This window comes from Salmo trutta, chromosome 2, assembly GCF_901001165.1.
Source record: "Salmo trutta chromosome 2, fSalTru1.1, whole genome shotgun sequence".
Classification (NCBI taxonomy): domain Eukaryota; kingdom Metazoa; phylum Chordata; class Actinopteri; order Salmoniformes; family Salmonidae; genus Salmo; species Salmo trutta.
Window position 1 is genome coordinate 17,416,920 of NC_042958.1, and position 15,026 is coordinate 17,431,945.

At 43.6% G+C, this 15,026-nt stretch overlaps 1 protein-coding gene across 2 annotated transcripts in view; it reads right to left on the bottom strand.

Moving 5' to 3' along the window:
• Positions 1-15,026, bottom strand: part of LOC115152342 (catenin delta-2-like) — a 412,167-nt gene that overhangs the window by 33,460 nt on the left and 363,681 nt on the right. For both annotated transcript variants that reach the window (XM_029697114.1, XM_029697124.1), the window contains exon 20: positions 7,119-7,353. In XM_029697114.1, coding sequence (XP_029552974.1) covers positions 7,119-7,353 — 235 coding nt within the window. The remainder of the gene's footprint in view (positions 1-7,118; positions 7,354-15,026) is intronic.

Below are 15,026 nucleotides of genomic sequence, written 5' to 3' on the forward strand. Positions count from 1 at the left end.
GTAGTCATTTAGGCAGGTTACCTTAGTGTTCTTGGGCACGTCTGCTTAAAACATGTTGGTATTGCAGACTTGGACGGGGAGAGGTTGAAAATGTCAGTGAAGACACTTACTAGTTGGTCAGTGCATGCTCGCAGTACACGTCCTGGTAATCCGTCTGGCCCTGCGGCCTTGTGAATGTTGACCTGTCTAAAGGTCTTACTCAAATCGGCTGCGGAGAGCGTGATCACACAGTCCTCCGGTACAGCTGGTGCTCTCCTGCATGTTTCAGTGTTATTTGCCTCGAAGCGAGCATATAAGTAGTTTAGCTCGTCTGGTAGGCTTGTGTCACTGGGCAGCACTCGGCTGTGCTTCTCTTTGTAGTCAGTAATAGTTTGCAGGCCCTGCCACATCCGACGAGCATCAGAGCCGGTGCGACTCGATCTTAGTTCTGTATTGACGCTTGCCTGTTTGATGGTTCATCGGAGGGCATAGCGGGATTTCTTTTAAGCTTCCGGGTTAGAGTCCCGCTCCTTGAAAGCGGCAGCTCTAGCCTTTAGCTCAGTGCGGATGCTGCCTGTAATCCATGGTTTCTGGTTGGGGTATGTACGTACGGTCACTGTGGGGACGATGTCATCAATGCACTTATTGATGAAGCCAATGACAGATGTGGTGTACTCCTCAATGCCATTGGAGGAATCCTGGAATATTCCAGTCTGTGTTAGCAAACCAGTCCTGTAGCTTAGCATCTGCTTCATCTGACCACTTTTTTATTGATCAAGTTACTGGTGCTTCCTGCTTTAATTTTGCTTGTAAGCAGGAATAAGGAGGATAGAATTATGGTAAGATTTGCCAAATGGAAAGCGAGGGAGAGCTTTGTATGCATCTCTGTGTGTGGAGTATAGGTGGTCTAGAGTTATTTTCCCTCTAGTTGCACATTTAACATGTTGATAGAAAATAGGTAAAACTGATTTAGTCCCCGGCTACTAGGAGCGCCGCCTCTGGGTGAGCGTTTACTTGTTTGATTACGGCAGAATACAGCTCATTCAATGCTATCTTGGTGTCAGCCTCTGACTGTGGTGGTATGTAAACAGCTACAAAGAATATAGATGTAAACTCTTTCGGTAGGTAATGTGGTCTGCAGCTTATCATGAGAAACTCTACCTCAGGCGAGCAATGGCTCATGACTTCCTTAGATATCGTGCACCAGCTGTTGTTTACAAAAACACATAGACCGCCGCCCCTTGTCTTACCAGACGCCCCTGTTCTATCCTGCCAGTACATCGTATAACCAGCCAGCTGTATGTTGATATTGTCGTCGTTCAGCCACGACTTCATGAAGCATAAGATGTTACAGCTTTTAATGTCCCGTTGGTAGTTTAATCTTCCCAATAACTCGTCCATTTTATTGTCCAAAGATTACATGTTTGCGAGCAGAATTGAGGGGAGTGGGGGTTTATTCGATCGCCTCCTACTCCTCAGAAGGCAGCCCGCTCTCCGGCCTCTCTTTCTCCGCCTCCTCTTCACGCAGATCACTGGGGTCGGGGCCTGTTCCCGAGGGAGCTGTATATCCTCCGCCTCGGGCTCATCAGAGTCATGAAAGAAGAAAAAGGGTTCCGCTAATTCGTGGTGAGTAATCGCAGTACTGACGTCTTGAAGTTATTTTCGGTAATAAGAGACGGTAGCGGCAACATTATGTACAAAAATAATAAAAAAATAAGTTACAAACAACGCAGATAAACAAACAAAAAAACACGATCGGTTGGGGGCACGTAAAATGTCTGCCTTCTGCTCCGGTGCTAATTTAGATTGGCTCTAATACAAGGTATCAGGTGCTGTGACCAATTAAAAGGCACAAATACCATAACTACTCTCTGGGGAAGTGGCTATCACTATCTTGGAAAATTGCTCAAATTGACATATATTAAAACCGTGAGTGAGAAAATCTAAACTCTGGACACCGTTGAGAGAGGTGCAGAAATAACCATCATAGAAGAGGTCAACTATAGCAAAGCCATGGAGGCACTAAAAGAAGCGCAAGAGCATTCTACCAATTCGGCTCGAATATGGGAAAAAATATATTTGTGGATAAGATTGGGCAGCATTTCCCTGCTGACGGAAAATTCCAATCTAATTAAGAATTCATAGATACTAGTTGTCATAAAGACAAAAAAATTATAAAGCTCAATTCATCAGTGTTTGATGTCAGCGTTCTATAAACAGAAAATAAAAAATGATAAAACCAAGATTAGTAGATGTACTCAGCATAACCTCACTAACTGTACTATTTGTGTAGTAAATTAAATATGTAGTATGCTTATTGGACTTAAGATACAAATTAATAGATTTAATGAATTATGACAAATGTTAAGAAAATGTTGAGCAATGTTATAAAGTAATGACTTTTCAAATAAATTACCTTATACGTTATATTGGTTGACAATTTGTTAGTTATACTATCCTTATGAAATGCATAGCATATCATTACAGCAGTATGAACCGGTAATATATGTTTGCTAGCTACCTAACGTTCGTTGGCTATTAATACATCAAACTTTCTAGTATATTAACTATATGCTATCTAACTACCCAACGTTTATTGACTTGATTATTCACGTCATTCTTAGCTTAATGGTATAGTCGTTGTGCATTCTCAATGGACATTGTTAAATCAGGTGCTCCGTAAATTCACTCTGGCTATCTGCTCCGATTTCAGAGCACTCTCATCTGAATGTACCAGAGCGCAGAATAACCGTTGAATTTACGAACACTGTTGAATGTGGCCGGTGTCAGTAAACGTCGGAGGGAAAACCCTTAGTTAAATTGTTGCCAGCAGCACAGTTAGTCACCTACACTTTGAATAACATGAAAAAAGCCTAACCAGCTCTGCTAGGGTGAGTAAAATGATCACAGTGAGGTGTTCTCGTGTGGCTCAGTTGGTAGAGCATGGTGTTTGCAACGCCAGGGTTGTGGGTTTGATTCCCATGGGGAACCAGAACGGGAAAAAAAACTGTATGAAATGTATGCATCCGCTACTGTAAGTCGCTCTGGATAAGAGTGTCTACTAAATGACTAAAATGTAAATGTTCTCTTATTTGTGTCTGGAAGTAGCTAGCAAGCTAGCCAGTTAGCTTGGGTGCTTGACTGCTGTTGTAAGGTCAGAACGCTCTGATCAACGCTGCTCCTCAGCAATAGTGGGCAGTGTGCGCTCTGAATAGTCAATTTCCAAACACCCGGAGTCGTAAAATGTCTAACTAGTAATTTGTTATGCTAACAAGCTAGAAATTGGCTGCATAGCAACAGCATCAACTTCCGGTAGACATGCGAAGCTCAACTTAAAGGTTACCGTTTGTTTACAGTATACTAAAATTAACTAATAGTATGTAGTATATACTCATTAAGTATGTAGTATACAGTATAGTATATTAGTATGGGTATTCGAACACAGCTTGGGTATGTTGATTAAATGTGTACTTAAGCTTTGATGGCAGGTTTGAAAGCTGTTATCAAAATGGATATTGCAATGGAAGTGGAGACAATTTTGGGGTTGGATAATCCTTGCGAGAATAATGGACAGTGGGTATTAGGTAACATATGAAAATTGGCTGTATATATGGGCGAGAGCACCAATTATGTTTACAGATAGTCCAACTTTGTATCACGCCGCATTTAAACTATTGCTAAAAGGGTGTACAACCAGCAAAACAAGAGATAACATATTTGGGAGTTTCGATTTCAGAAGTCACGAAGCACATAACACGTGAATGAGTAGGAACAATGTGTTATTTGGCCAAACACTCCTCACAGAATCAGGAAAACCCTAGGGGTTTTAATCTTGTGAAAGACTTTATTCCGTGTTATTCTGAAATAGATTCATAGAATTGACGAAAGGGAGGAGGGGTCACGAGTAATTAAAGTGGCCTCCCTGTGAACAGAAGTTATCATGTTTGTTTTGACTGTAATTTAAACCTTTTTGTTCACCTGGTAAAGTAACGTTAGATGGAAAGACAGAGGTAGAGTATAGTACAGATTGTAGAGGGAAACAAGTGTTAGAGTGGAGGGGAAATTTACTGGGTGATGGTGATTGAGAGGGCTTCTGAGTTAAAGGAAACAGAGATGTAGACTAGTGAAGGTAACAAAGGAAATGGGAATTTAATTGGAAAGTAAGAATTTCTAATTTGACTTGTTTGGATTGATTACCATTTGGCAAAGTGAAAACGAACAAAAAAAAATGTTTTCTCTCTATTTCAAATGTTTCACAAGGCTGTTGCCTTGGGAGAGCAGTAAGTGAAATTCTGCAGTTTTATAAAAGTATAAAGGTATCGGATCAGGCCGTAGAGGGAGCTCCCAAATAAGTAAGGCCTGGCAACTGTTTGTTTGTTTTGCCCTACATTTTACCAGCACACACACAACCCACCGTTTATGAATATTTGTTAGTGGTGTTAATACCGTGTTTGATTTATTGTGTTGGGTCTTTTTTAATTTGGTTCTAAACCAGGTAAGCAGAAGGATGGACATTTGTGAAATATTTGAAATAGTTTCGGAAGAACAGGGAAAGAAAATGGAAAGAAATTACTTAATAGGGATGACTGACCTATGACCTCTGTTCGGACTTCCTGGCGAGGCCTGATCACCCTCACTAGAAAGACATTGGGTGAGATTTAAATGGGCTATGTAAACACTAATAATTAGGAAGACGTTTCTAATTTAGCAATAGTCCTATGTGTGATTCTGGCCATGAGAAGGAGAGAGTGCTGACCAAAATGAGGGACACCTGTCTCTAGTCTATTTTACCATTACCTTTGTAAGCACCGACGCCAGATAGGAAAAGAAGGTACGGGGAGTCAAACATTTATTCAGGAACAGACATAGAACACGACAGGAACAGCGTCAGCACACAAAAGGACATATGACATATGACAAACAAATGATCCCGAAGCAGGGAACAGAGCTAGGGAACAGACAGATATAGGGAAGGCAATAACACAAGAAATAGAGTTCAGCTGAGTCCAATGAGCGCAGATGCATGTGACGGGGAAAGGCAGGTGCGTACTGATGTTGGCTTGATTGCGTAATCTTGGAGAACCTGGTGCCCTCGAGCGCCAGAGGGAGGAAGAGCGGGAGCAGGCATGACAATACCCTCCCCCCCAGGGGCGCCACCCAGCGTCCCACCTGGGCGAGCTGGCCGAGACATGGGCGCCGGGCTTGCCGGCCGGGGGTAAACTCCCGACGAACCGGCAAGGGCGTGGGAGCCTGGCAAGCCGGCTGAGGCATGGAAGCCTGACGATCCGGCTGAGGCAAGAACGCCTGTCGATCCCGCTGCGACGTGGAAGTCCGATTATCCGACGGAGACGTGACAGTCTGACCAGCCGGCTCGGCAAACAAGACCTGACGATCCGGCTGAGGCCCGACGTGGGATGGGCACCTTCCGAGACAACCGAGGCAAGGAAACCTCTCGAGCCAGCTAGGGCGTGGAAGCCCGATGAGCTGGCTAGGCACCCCCGGTTCCATTGGTGGCGACCCAGGACCGACATCACTCCCAACCGGAACGCCAGTACTCCCCGATGCTTCGTGTGATGGCTTTGGGATTCTGTTCCCTGGAGCCCTTTGGTAGATATGCAAATTTGTTTCTTCACATGTCTGCCTATGAAAGGAAGAAAAGTATTTCCCACCTCTAATTTTATATGAAGAAGTGTATTGCTGTTGTTTTGTTTGTTTTTGTCTTGTTTTGATATAAAGCTTTAATATAAAGCTTTGATATAAAGCTCATCAGATTGGGTCTGCTGTACGGTTGGGATTTCCCCCTAAGGGGTAACTCTGCGGGGAGGTCATCAGTATGATAAGGGATTATAAGCAAATTTGCAAAATGGTTTCAACAAGTATGTTGAAACCAATCATCAGTCATTTTTGTAAGTGCTGTGCTTGTTGAATGTCCTTCCCTATAAGTGTGCTGAAAGTCTGTTGTCAATTTGTTTACTGTAAAATTGCATCGTATCTGGTCAAACACTATTTTTTTGGAAACTTTATTAAGGGTTGGTACTATTCTTAGCTAGCGGAATTACTTTTGCTTCCCTCCAGGCCTGAGGGCACACACTTTCTAGTAGGCTTAAATTAAAGGTATGGCAAATAGGAGTGGGAATATCGTCCGTTATTATCCTCAGTCATTTTCCATCCAAGTTGTCAGACCCCAGTGGCTTGTCATTGTTGATAGACAACAATATTTCTTTCACCTCTTCCACACTCACTTTAGGGAATTAAAAATTACATAATTTGGTCAGAAATACTTGGACGTGTAGTGTTGCTGGTATGTCATGCCTAAGTTTGCTAATCTTGCCAATGAAACAATTATTAAAGTAGTTGGCAATATCAGTCAGTTTTGTGATGAATGAGCCATCTGATTCAATGAATGATGGAGCTGAGTTTGCCTTTTTTCCCAAAATTTCATTGAAGGTGATCCAAAACCTTTTACTATCGTTCATTATGTCATTTATCTTTGTTTCATAGTGTAGTTTCTTCTTCTTTTTATTCAGTTTAGTCACATGACTTCTCAATTTGCAGTATGTTTGCCAATCGGTTGTGCAGCCATTCCTTTTGCCTCATCCCTCTCAACCATACAATCTTTCAATTCCTCATCAATCCATCAGGCTTTAACAGTTTTTACAGTAATTTTCTTAATGGGTGCATGCTTATTAGTAACTGGGATAAGCAATTTCATAAATGTGTCAAGTGCAACGTCTTTTTGCTCCTCATTACAAAATGTTGGTTTTCCTAGATATGGCTATTTTGTGATCACTACATCCGATGGATCTGGATCTGGATAGTCCTATCTGGATATAGGACTATCTTTGTTATCTTGATGGCTAACGCTAGCAGCTTAGCTAGGTTAGCAGCTCTTTCAAACAGACACTAACCTAACAGCTAAGTGGGATTTCGGGATTGCGATCCTAGCTGTCAGGACAAAAACACAGTGTGTAGATTGATGAGGGGAAAAAAACTATTTAAAATGTTTTAGAATAAGGCTGTAACGTAACAAAATGTGGAAAAAGTTAAGGGGTCTGAATATTTTCTGAAATACTGTATGTGTGTGTGTGTGTGTGTGTGTGTGTGTGTGTGTGTGTGTGTGTGTGTGTGTGGTCGCTTACTTGTCTCCTTTGCTGCGAGCGATGCCGATGAGTTTCTCTATCCCGCCAGCGTCTCTCAGTGCTTTGGCGTTTTCCATGTTCTTAGTGATGACCTCATGCAGAGCGCAGCAGATAGCCGTTACCGTATCGTCTGACATGGTCTTACCGGGTGCCATCGGGCCCCCGGTACTGCCCCCGGTACTGTTGCTGCTACTGCCAGGTAACCGGTGGACCAGGTCACGCATGGCGTATTTACCTGAGAGGAGAGCGGGACAAGAGTTAGTGCTTGGGTTAGAAATCTGAATGTCTGAAAGAGTATGCTTGTGAGTGTGTCAGGAAAGTAACAATCCTCATTGGTGTGGCCTGTGTTGTCCAGAGGTTACAGCCACTGACCTCGCCACACGTATGCCAGAGCTGAGAGAGACTGGGTTCGAATCGACTCACTGCCCTTTGACTCACACTCCACCGTCTTTCCACCACTTTATTATCTCTTCAATAAAATTATGAAAGGAGTGGGACTGCCCCACTCCTTAAAAAAATACCAAATTAAACAACTATCTTTTTTCCGTCTCATCTCCCTGTCTTGTCTTTGAAGGAAACAGCCATTTACCAGTATCATCCTCTAACAATAAAACAGTACAACACTTCTTCATTGATTGTTTGAGCAACTTCCTGACACTGTAGTTAAGGACAAATAACGTTATCTCTAAATCCCTATACCTATTTGTCCTCAGTCTCTCTCAGCTTTTCCTGTCTGTCCTCAGTCTCTCTCAGCTTGGCCTGTCTGTCCTCAGTCTCTCTCAGCTTGGCCTGTCTGTCCTCAGTCTCTCTCAGATTGGCCTGTCTGTCCTCAGTCTCTCTCAGCTTGGCCTGTCTGTCCTCTCTCTCTCAGCTTGGCCTGTCTGTCCTCAGTCTCCCTCAGCTTGGCCTGTCTGTCCTCAGTCTCTCTCAGCTTGGCCTGTCTGTCCTCAGTCTCCCTCAGCTTGGCCTGTCTGTCCTCAGTCTCTCTCAGCTTGGCCTGTCTGTCCTCAGTCTCTCTCAGCTTGGCCTGTCTGTCCTCAGTCTCTCTCAGCTTGGCCTGTCTGTCCTCAGTCTCCCTCAGCTTGGCCTGTCTGTCCTCAGTCTCTCTCAGCTTGGCCTGTCTGTGGAGCAGCCCTCTGATGAAGTCAATACACTGTGACTCATCTGGTATTTGGAAGAAGAGATTGACGTGGACGGGAGGAAATTAAGGGAAGCATCTGACATTAAAAGAAAAGAGAGATGGAGAGATTGAAGAGAAAGAGGGAGTAATTAAGAAGCCTGAGATGTCAGAATGAGAGAAAAACCTGAGTAAGAACCGGGATGGAGGGAAGGATGGGAGGAAAGAAGGCAGGGAAGGAGGGAGGGAAGAATGAGTCTACTCTACACATTAGCCACATTAGTCGTCCATCACACTTCATCATTTCACATAATGTCAACATTGACACACATCTAGGAGGCGGACATCTTTCCCTGATGATGACTCTTAAAGATGTCTCATCATCGATGAATGATAAACATGACATGTAAATAATAGTGTCGACACACTGGTGAAGAGCTGCTCTTTCAGACTGACTCATCCTCTCTGGAGAAATGTCAAGTTGTCCATGTGAGTGGATGGTTACCTAAACAGGAAATTGGAAGTCAATGGGTTCAGTGAAGACCGAGGAATAAAAAAAGCCGTCAATGTTTCAGCAGCACAGGACTAGGAACCCAGAAAACATATTGTATCTCTCAGTGCAGTGGCTTCTATCAAACCGTTTATTGGAGTGGCGAAACTGGAGGTCCTGAGGCAAAGTTGGCTGCAGAATATAAAGGCCTATAAAGATAAAAGGACTATCAAAGTTCATACACACTCTTAGAAAAAATGGTTTCAAACTGGTTCTTCAGCTGTCCCGACAGGAGAACCCTTTTTGGTTCCAGGTACAACCCTTTTGGGTTCCAGGTACAACCCTTTTGGGTTCCAGGTACAACCCTTTTGGGTTCCATGTAGAACCCTCTGTGCAAAGGGTTCTCAATGGAACCCAAAATAGTTCTATGTGGAACCAAAAGGGTTCTACCTGGAACCAAAAAGGATTATTCAAAGGGTTCTCCAATGAGAACAGCTGAAGAACCCTTTTAGGTTTTAGACAGCACCTTTTTTTTGCCATCATTTTTGTCATCATTTGTTATCATTGCAATTCACAAGACCCATCTTCCCACTGCTAGTGACTCCTCTCTCTGTCCTAAAGGTTCTCTATGGATAATAGTGATACATTTTAATCTGGGCTGGTGAAATTCCTGCTGTGTCATGCAAACAGCTTAAATACATCAACGCACCCAATAATTTACAACATGAAGAAACACACTCATGCACAGACACACGGTTTCCTAAGCACCGCATATTATTAGCAGAGACTGGTGAGTTAATTGGGGAAGTCTTATCTGTCCTGGCAGGCTGAAGAGAGAGAGACTGAATGGACTGTCTTCACTGAGAGGACAATACCAAGACTGACTAAACCTCTATAAACCTGGGTGAGCCTACTCTACTGGCCAGGGTTTGGTGGGAGACAGAACTGATGGGAGGAGAGAAACAGAGCTGATGAGAGAGTGAGAGAGAGAGAGAGAGAGAGAGAGAGAGAGAGAGAGAGAGAGAGAGAGAGAGAGAGAGAGAGAGAGAGAGAGAGAGAGAGAGAGAGAGAGGGGGAGGGAGGAAAGAAGACAAGGAAGCAAGGAATTATGTATTTTCACACAACCCCGAACAGGGCCTTGGACTAACCTTGCCAGTGGCTGAACCTGGGTGTTTCATTATTATAACTAATAAAGTGTGATATGTCTCATTGACTACAGGGGGCACCATATCACAAGCAACCAGGTTAACAGTGGTGTAAAGTACTTAAATAAAAATACTTTAAAGTACTACTTAAGTTGTTTTGGGGTATCTGTACTTTACTTTAATATTTATAATTTTGACAAGTTTTACTTTTACTTCACTACATTCCGAAAGAAAATAATGTACTTTTTACTCCATACATTTTCCCTGACACAAAAAGTACTCGTTACATTTTGAATGCTTAGCAGGACAGGAAAATGGTCAAATTGCACACTTATCAAGAGAACATCCTTAGTCATTCCTACTTCCTCTGATCTGGCGGACTCACTAAACAAAAATTCTTCATTTGTAAATTATGTCTGAGTGGTTGAGTGTGCCCCTGGCTATCTGTAAATAAAATAAAATACAAGAAAATGGTGCCTTCTAGTTTGTTTAATATAAGGAAGTTGAAATGATTTATACTTTTACTTTTGATATTTAAGTATATTTAAAACCAAATACTTTTAGACTTTTACTGAAGTAGTATTTTACTGCGTATCTTTTTTCTACGTTAACTTTACTTTTATTTAAGAATGACAACTGGATACTTTTTCCACCACTACAGGTTAGTCAACTAAAGTCCCTCTGGAACAATTATTTAACCATGGATTCAATTTCCCTGCTACTGTACATTCTTTAATAACATATGGACATATGGAAATGTATGTATACTGCTCAAAAAAATAAAGGGAACACTTAAACAACACAATGTAACTCCAAGTCAATCACACTTCTGTGAAATCAAACTGTCCACTTAGGAAGCAACACTGATTGACAATAAATTTCACATGCTGTTGTGCAAATGGAATAGACAACTGGTGGAAATTATAGGCAACAAGCAAGACACCCCCAATAAAGGAGTGGTTCTGCAGGTGGAGACCACAGACCCCTTCTCAGTTCCTATGCTTCCTGGCTGATGTTTTGGTCACTTTTGAATGCTGGCGGTGCTTTCACTCTAGTGGTAGCATGAGACGGAGTCTACAACCCACACAAGTGGCTCAGGTAGTGCAGCTCATCCAGGATGGCACATCAATGCGAGCTGTGGCAAGAAGGTTTGCTGTGTCTGTCAGCGTAGTGTCCAGAGCATGGAGGCGCTACCAGGAGACAGGCCAGTACATCAGGAGACGTGGAGGAGGCCGTAGGAGGGCAACAACCCAGCAGCAGGACCGCTACCTCCGCCTTTGTGCAAGGAGGAGCAGGAGGAGCACTGCCAGAGCCCTGCAAAATGACCTCCAGCAGGCCACAAATGTGCATGTGTCTGCTCAAACGGTCAGAAACAGACTCCCTGAGGGTGGTATGAGGGCCCGACATCCACAGGTGGGGGTTGTGCTTACAGCCCAACACCGTGCAGGAGGTTCGGCATTTGCCAGAGAACCCCAAGATTGGCAAATTCGCCACTGGCGTCCTGTGCTCTTCACAGATGAAAGCAGGTTCACACTGAGCACATGTGACAGACGTGACAGAGTCTGGAGATGCCGTGGAGAACGTTCTGCTGCCTGCAACATCCTCCAGCATGACTGGTTTGGCGGTGGGTCAGTCATGGTGTGGGGTGGCATTTCTTTGGGGGGCCGCACAGCCCTCCATGTGCTCGCCAGAGGTAGCCTGACTGCCATTAGGTACCGAGATGAGATCCTCAGACCCCTTGTGAGACCATATGCTGGTGCGGTTGGCCCTGGGTTCCTCCTAATGCAAGACAATGCTAGACCTCATGTGGCTGGAGTGTGTCAGCAGTTCCTGCAAGAGGAAGGCATTGATGCTATGGACTGGCCCGCCCGTTCCCCAGGCCTGAATCCAATTGAGCACATCTGGGACATCATGTCTCGCTCCATCCACCAACGCCACGTTGCACCACAGACTGTCATCAGGAGCATGCCCAGGCATTGTAGGGAGGTCATACAGGCACGTGGAGGCCACACACACTACTGAGCCTCATTTTGACTTGTTTTAAGGACATTACATCAAAGTTGGATCAGCCTGTAGTGTGGTTTTCCACTTTAATTTTGAGTCTGACTCCAAATCCAGACCTCCATGGGTTGATAAATTGGATTTCCATTGATTATTTTTGTGTGATTTTGTTGTCAGCACATTGAACTATGTAAAGAAAAAAGTATTTAATAACATTATTTCATTCATTCAGATCTAGGATGTGTTATTTTAGTGTTCCCTTTATTTTTTGGAGCAGTATATATATAGTACCCAGCTATAGGTAATTAACTAGCCTCATGTACTTCAGAATGGATCTAAAACGGACTGTTCTCCGAGGCCCTTTACGGCGTGAATCCACTTCAAGCCAGGTCTGCAAATGTCACTGTGAAAGATTAACATTGGCCAGACAGATACTGTATATTACTGACTTACCCGAGCAATAATGGATAAATGGACACCAGAAATCATCCATTTCTCCAAAGTAAATGGCCAGCAATGTGGGCAATGCTTCCTCTTTAGGAGATATGGAAAAGGAAAAAGCCCACAGACATCAAAGATAAAACAAAGCTGTTTAAAAGAGGTTGGAAACTAAGGTAAATTGGAAACTCTAGCTATTAGAGATAGGGGTTTCAGCGAGTGCAGGATTTCACACCTGTAATATCTGTCTCTCTGAGGCTGCTTTGATGTGGCTGGGTGACAGGACAGAGAAGATAAGCTCTTCCGCTGAAATATTCCCCCTCTGAATACCTGTGGCTGCTCCATTAAAAGGAGACTGCCGTAGGTGATACGAACACACAAACACGCTCGCACGTTGGCACGCACACACCCTCGCACACATGCACGTGAACACATGCAAGCACACACACATACACACAGCACATTCACGAATGCACACGCACCTGCACATACACACACACGAAAGAGACAGGGGTTGATAATACACGCTTGAAATGTGGTGAATACAAACGTGATTTAAAAATGATGTTTCTGAGAAGAGACATCTTTTTCTTTTTTGTAATATCTGTCTGGAATAGCGATGCCATCCTTAGTAGTGATGGAATGAGTTTCAGATTTATAATTACATTCCAGATTAGTTCACCACAATCTATGCTTACTTCTGACAGAATATACCGAAAGAACTTTGAAAAGTTCCAAGTACACATGGCTGACAAATCTTGTTAATGTAAGCCATCTCTGGCACCATAACTCTGTAAGTACACATTAGAATGATCATCTACGTACTCATTCTCTCATGATGTATATAAGTCTATTTCCAACCCTACAGGCTGGTAGGGGAAGCAGGGAAGACTGCCAGAAAGGAAATGTAACGGGTAAATCGAAAGTGAAGTACAGTCACACGTAGTACTAATCCCATAGAGAGAGAGCACGAGTGAGCAAATGAGTGTATGACTAAAGCTTACCAGATCATTTCACTCACACTCTGTACTCCAGAGTTAGTTTCTCTTTGGCACTCCTTTGTGTTTTGTTAGTGCAAAAATGTGTGCGTGTATATAAGTGTGTGTAGTGAGTCTCTAGTTAGACGGTGCCCTGCGGAAACTGACTCCTCCGCACCCTCAGTGTGTGCCTGTGTGTGTGTGTGCCCTGCGGACTGACTCCTCTGCAGATTCAGGATCCTGTAATTAATGGCCGCCTGCAGCTCCCTCCCTGTGTTTCCACCGTAACCCTCCTGAGCACTGATGTCATCATCCCGAGACACAAAGAGAGGACCCACAAAAAGAGGACTACATGAACTAATATACATAGGACCCAGACATAGAGAGAGACAAAGAGATATATATAGACAGACAGACAGACAGACAGACAGACAGACAGACAGACAGACAGACAGACAGACAGACAGACAGACAGACATAGTGAGAGGGAGAGAGAGAGCGAGAGAGAGAGAGAGAGAGAGACAAAGAGCGACAGAGAGACAGAGAGGGTGGGAAAGGGGAAGAGAGAGGGACAGAAGGAGCGAAAGGTGAGAGAATGGCTCCATGGCGGACTACATAAGCTAATATACTGTAGCAGGTCTGAAACCAGACATGGAAAGATGGGACTCGGGCGAGAGTGAGGGAGAGGAGAGAGGGAGGGGAGGTAGAAGGGTCAGAGATAGAGGGATGTCTGAGGATGAGAGAAGTGAAAGGGAGGGAAAGAGGGGGGAGACGGCCATGTTACACTTCAATTAGTTTTTGTTTTACTGTATGAGACGACCCTGTTACACTTCAATTCGTTTTTGTTTTACTGTATGGCAGCATCATACATCACCCATAGCTGCTAGAGCTAGACGATCTGTATCCACTCTATTCCCCTGAGAGAAAAGCCCTCCTCTGTCTCCTTGGCACACGCATGCCAATTTCACGTGTGTCAAATTACCAACTGTAAGTAAATTGTAGCAAGCGATGTCACTGACAGTTATTGAGTCAAAATGGGATTCAATCGCCATATAACCATACATTATACAAATCCACCAGATGAATAGGAGAGACAAAGAAAAACTTGACAGATCAGTTGAATAATGCCAGGTGATGTTGAAAATACGACTAAATCACATTACTGCTAGAACTGAATAAAACACACGCTGTATATCCTCCTAACATCATCTTAGCTTTCTTTTTCTTTTTCCTTCCGTGTATCTCTCTGTCTCTCTTCCCCTCCCTCCGTCTCTTTCCCTCTCTCCTCTTATCCCCTCTTACTTTCCTCCAGTCAGCATCCTACCTGACAATGATAAAAGAGGACAGTACTCCTGTGGCTGTGAGAATCACAGGTAATTGTCTCGACTGTTTAAATCTAAAATCACTACTGCTCTATCAACGCTAAACCACAACGGCACAACACTGCTTAACCACAACAACACTGCTTAACCACAACAACACTGCTTAACCACAACAACACTGCTTAACCACAACAACACTGCTTAACCACAACAACACAACAACACTGCTTAACCACAACAACACTGCTTTTCCCAATGACACACCCTTTTAGTGTTGGCAGCACCAAAGGCTTATCACAACTTAGAAGTTAGTGGGAAATATGAGATTTTTGACAATGCTCTTAGGTTGAATCCACACAATGGGAAATGACAAGGGACTAGCACAGAAAACAGTCTTAGTGGCATTCAGCTTGATAGA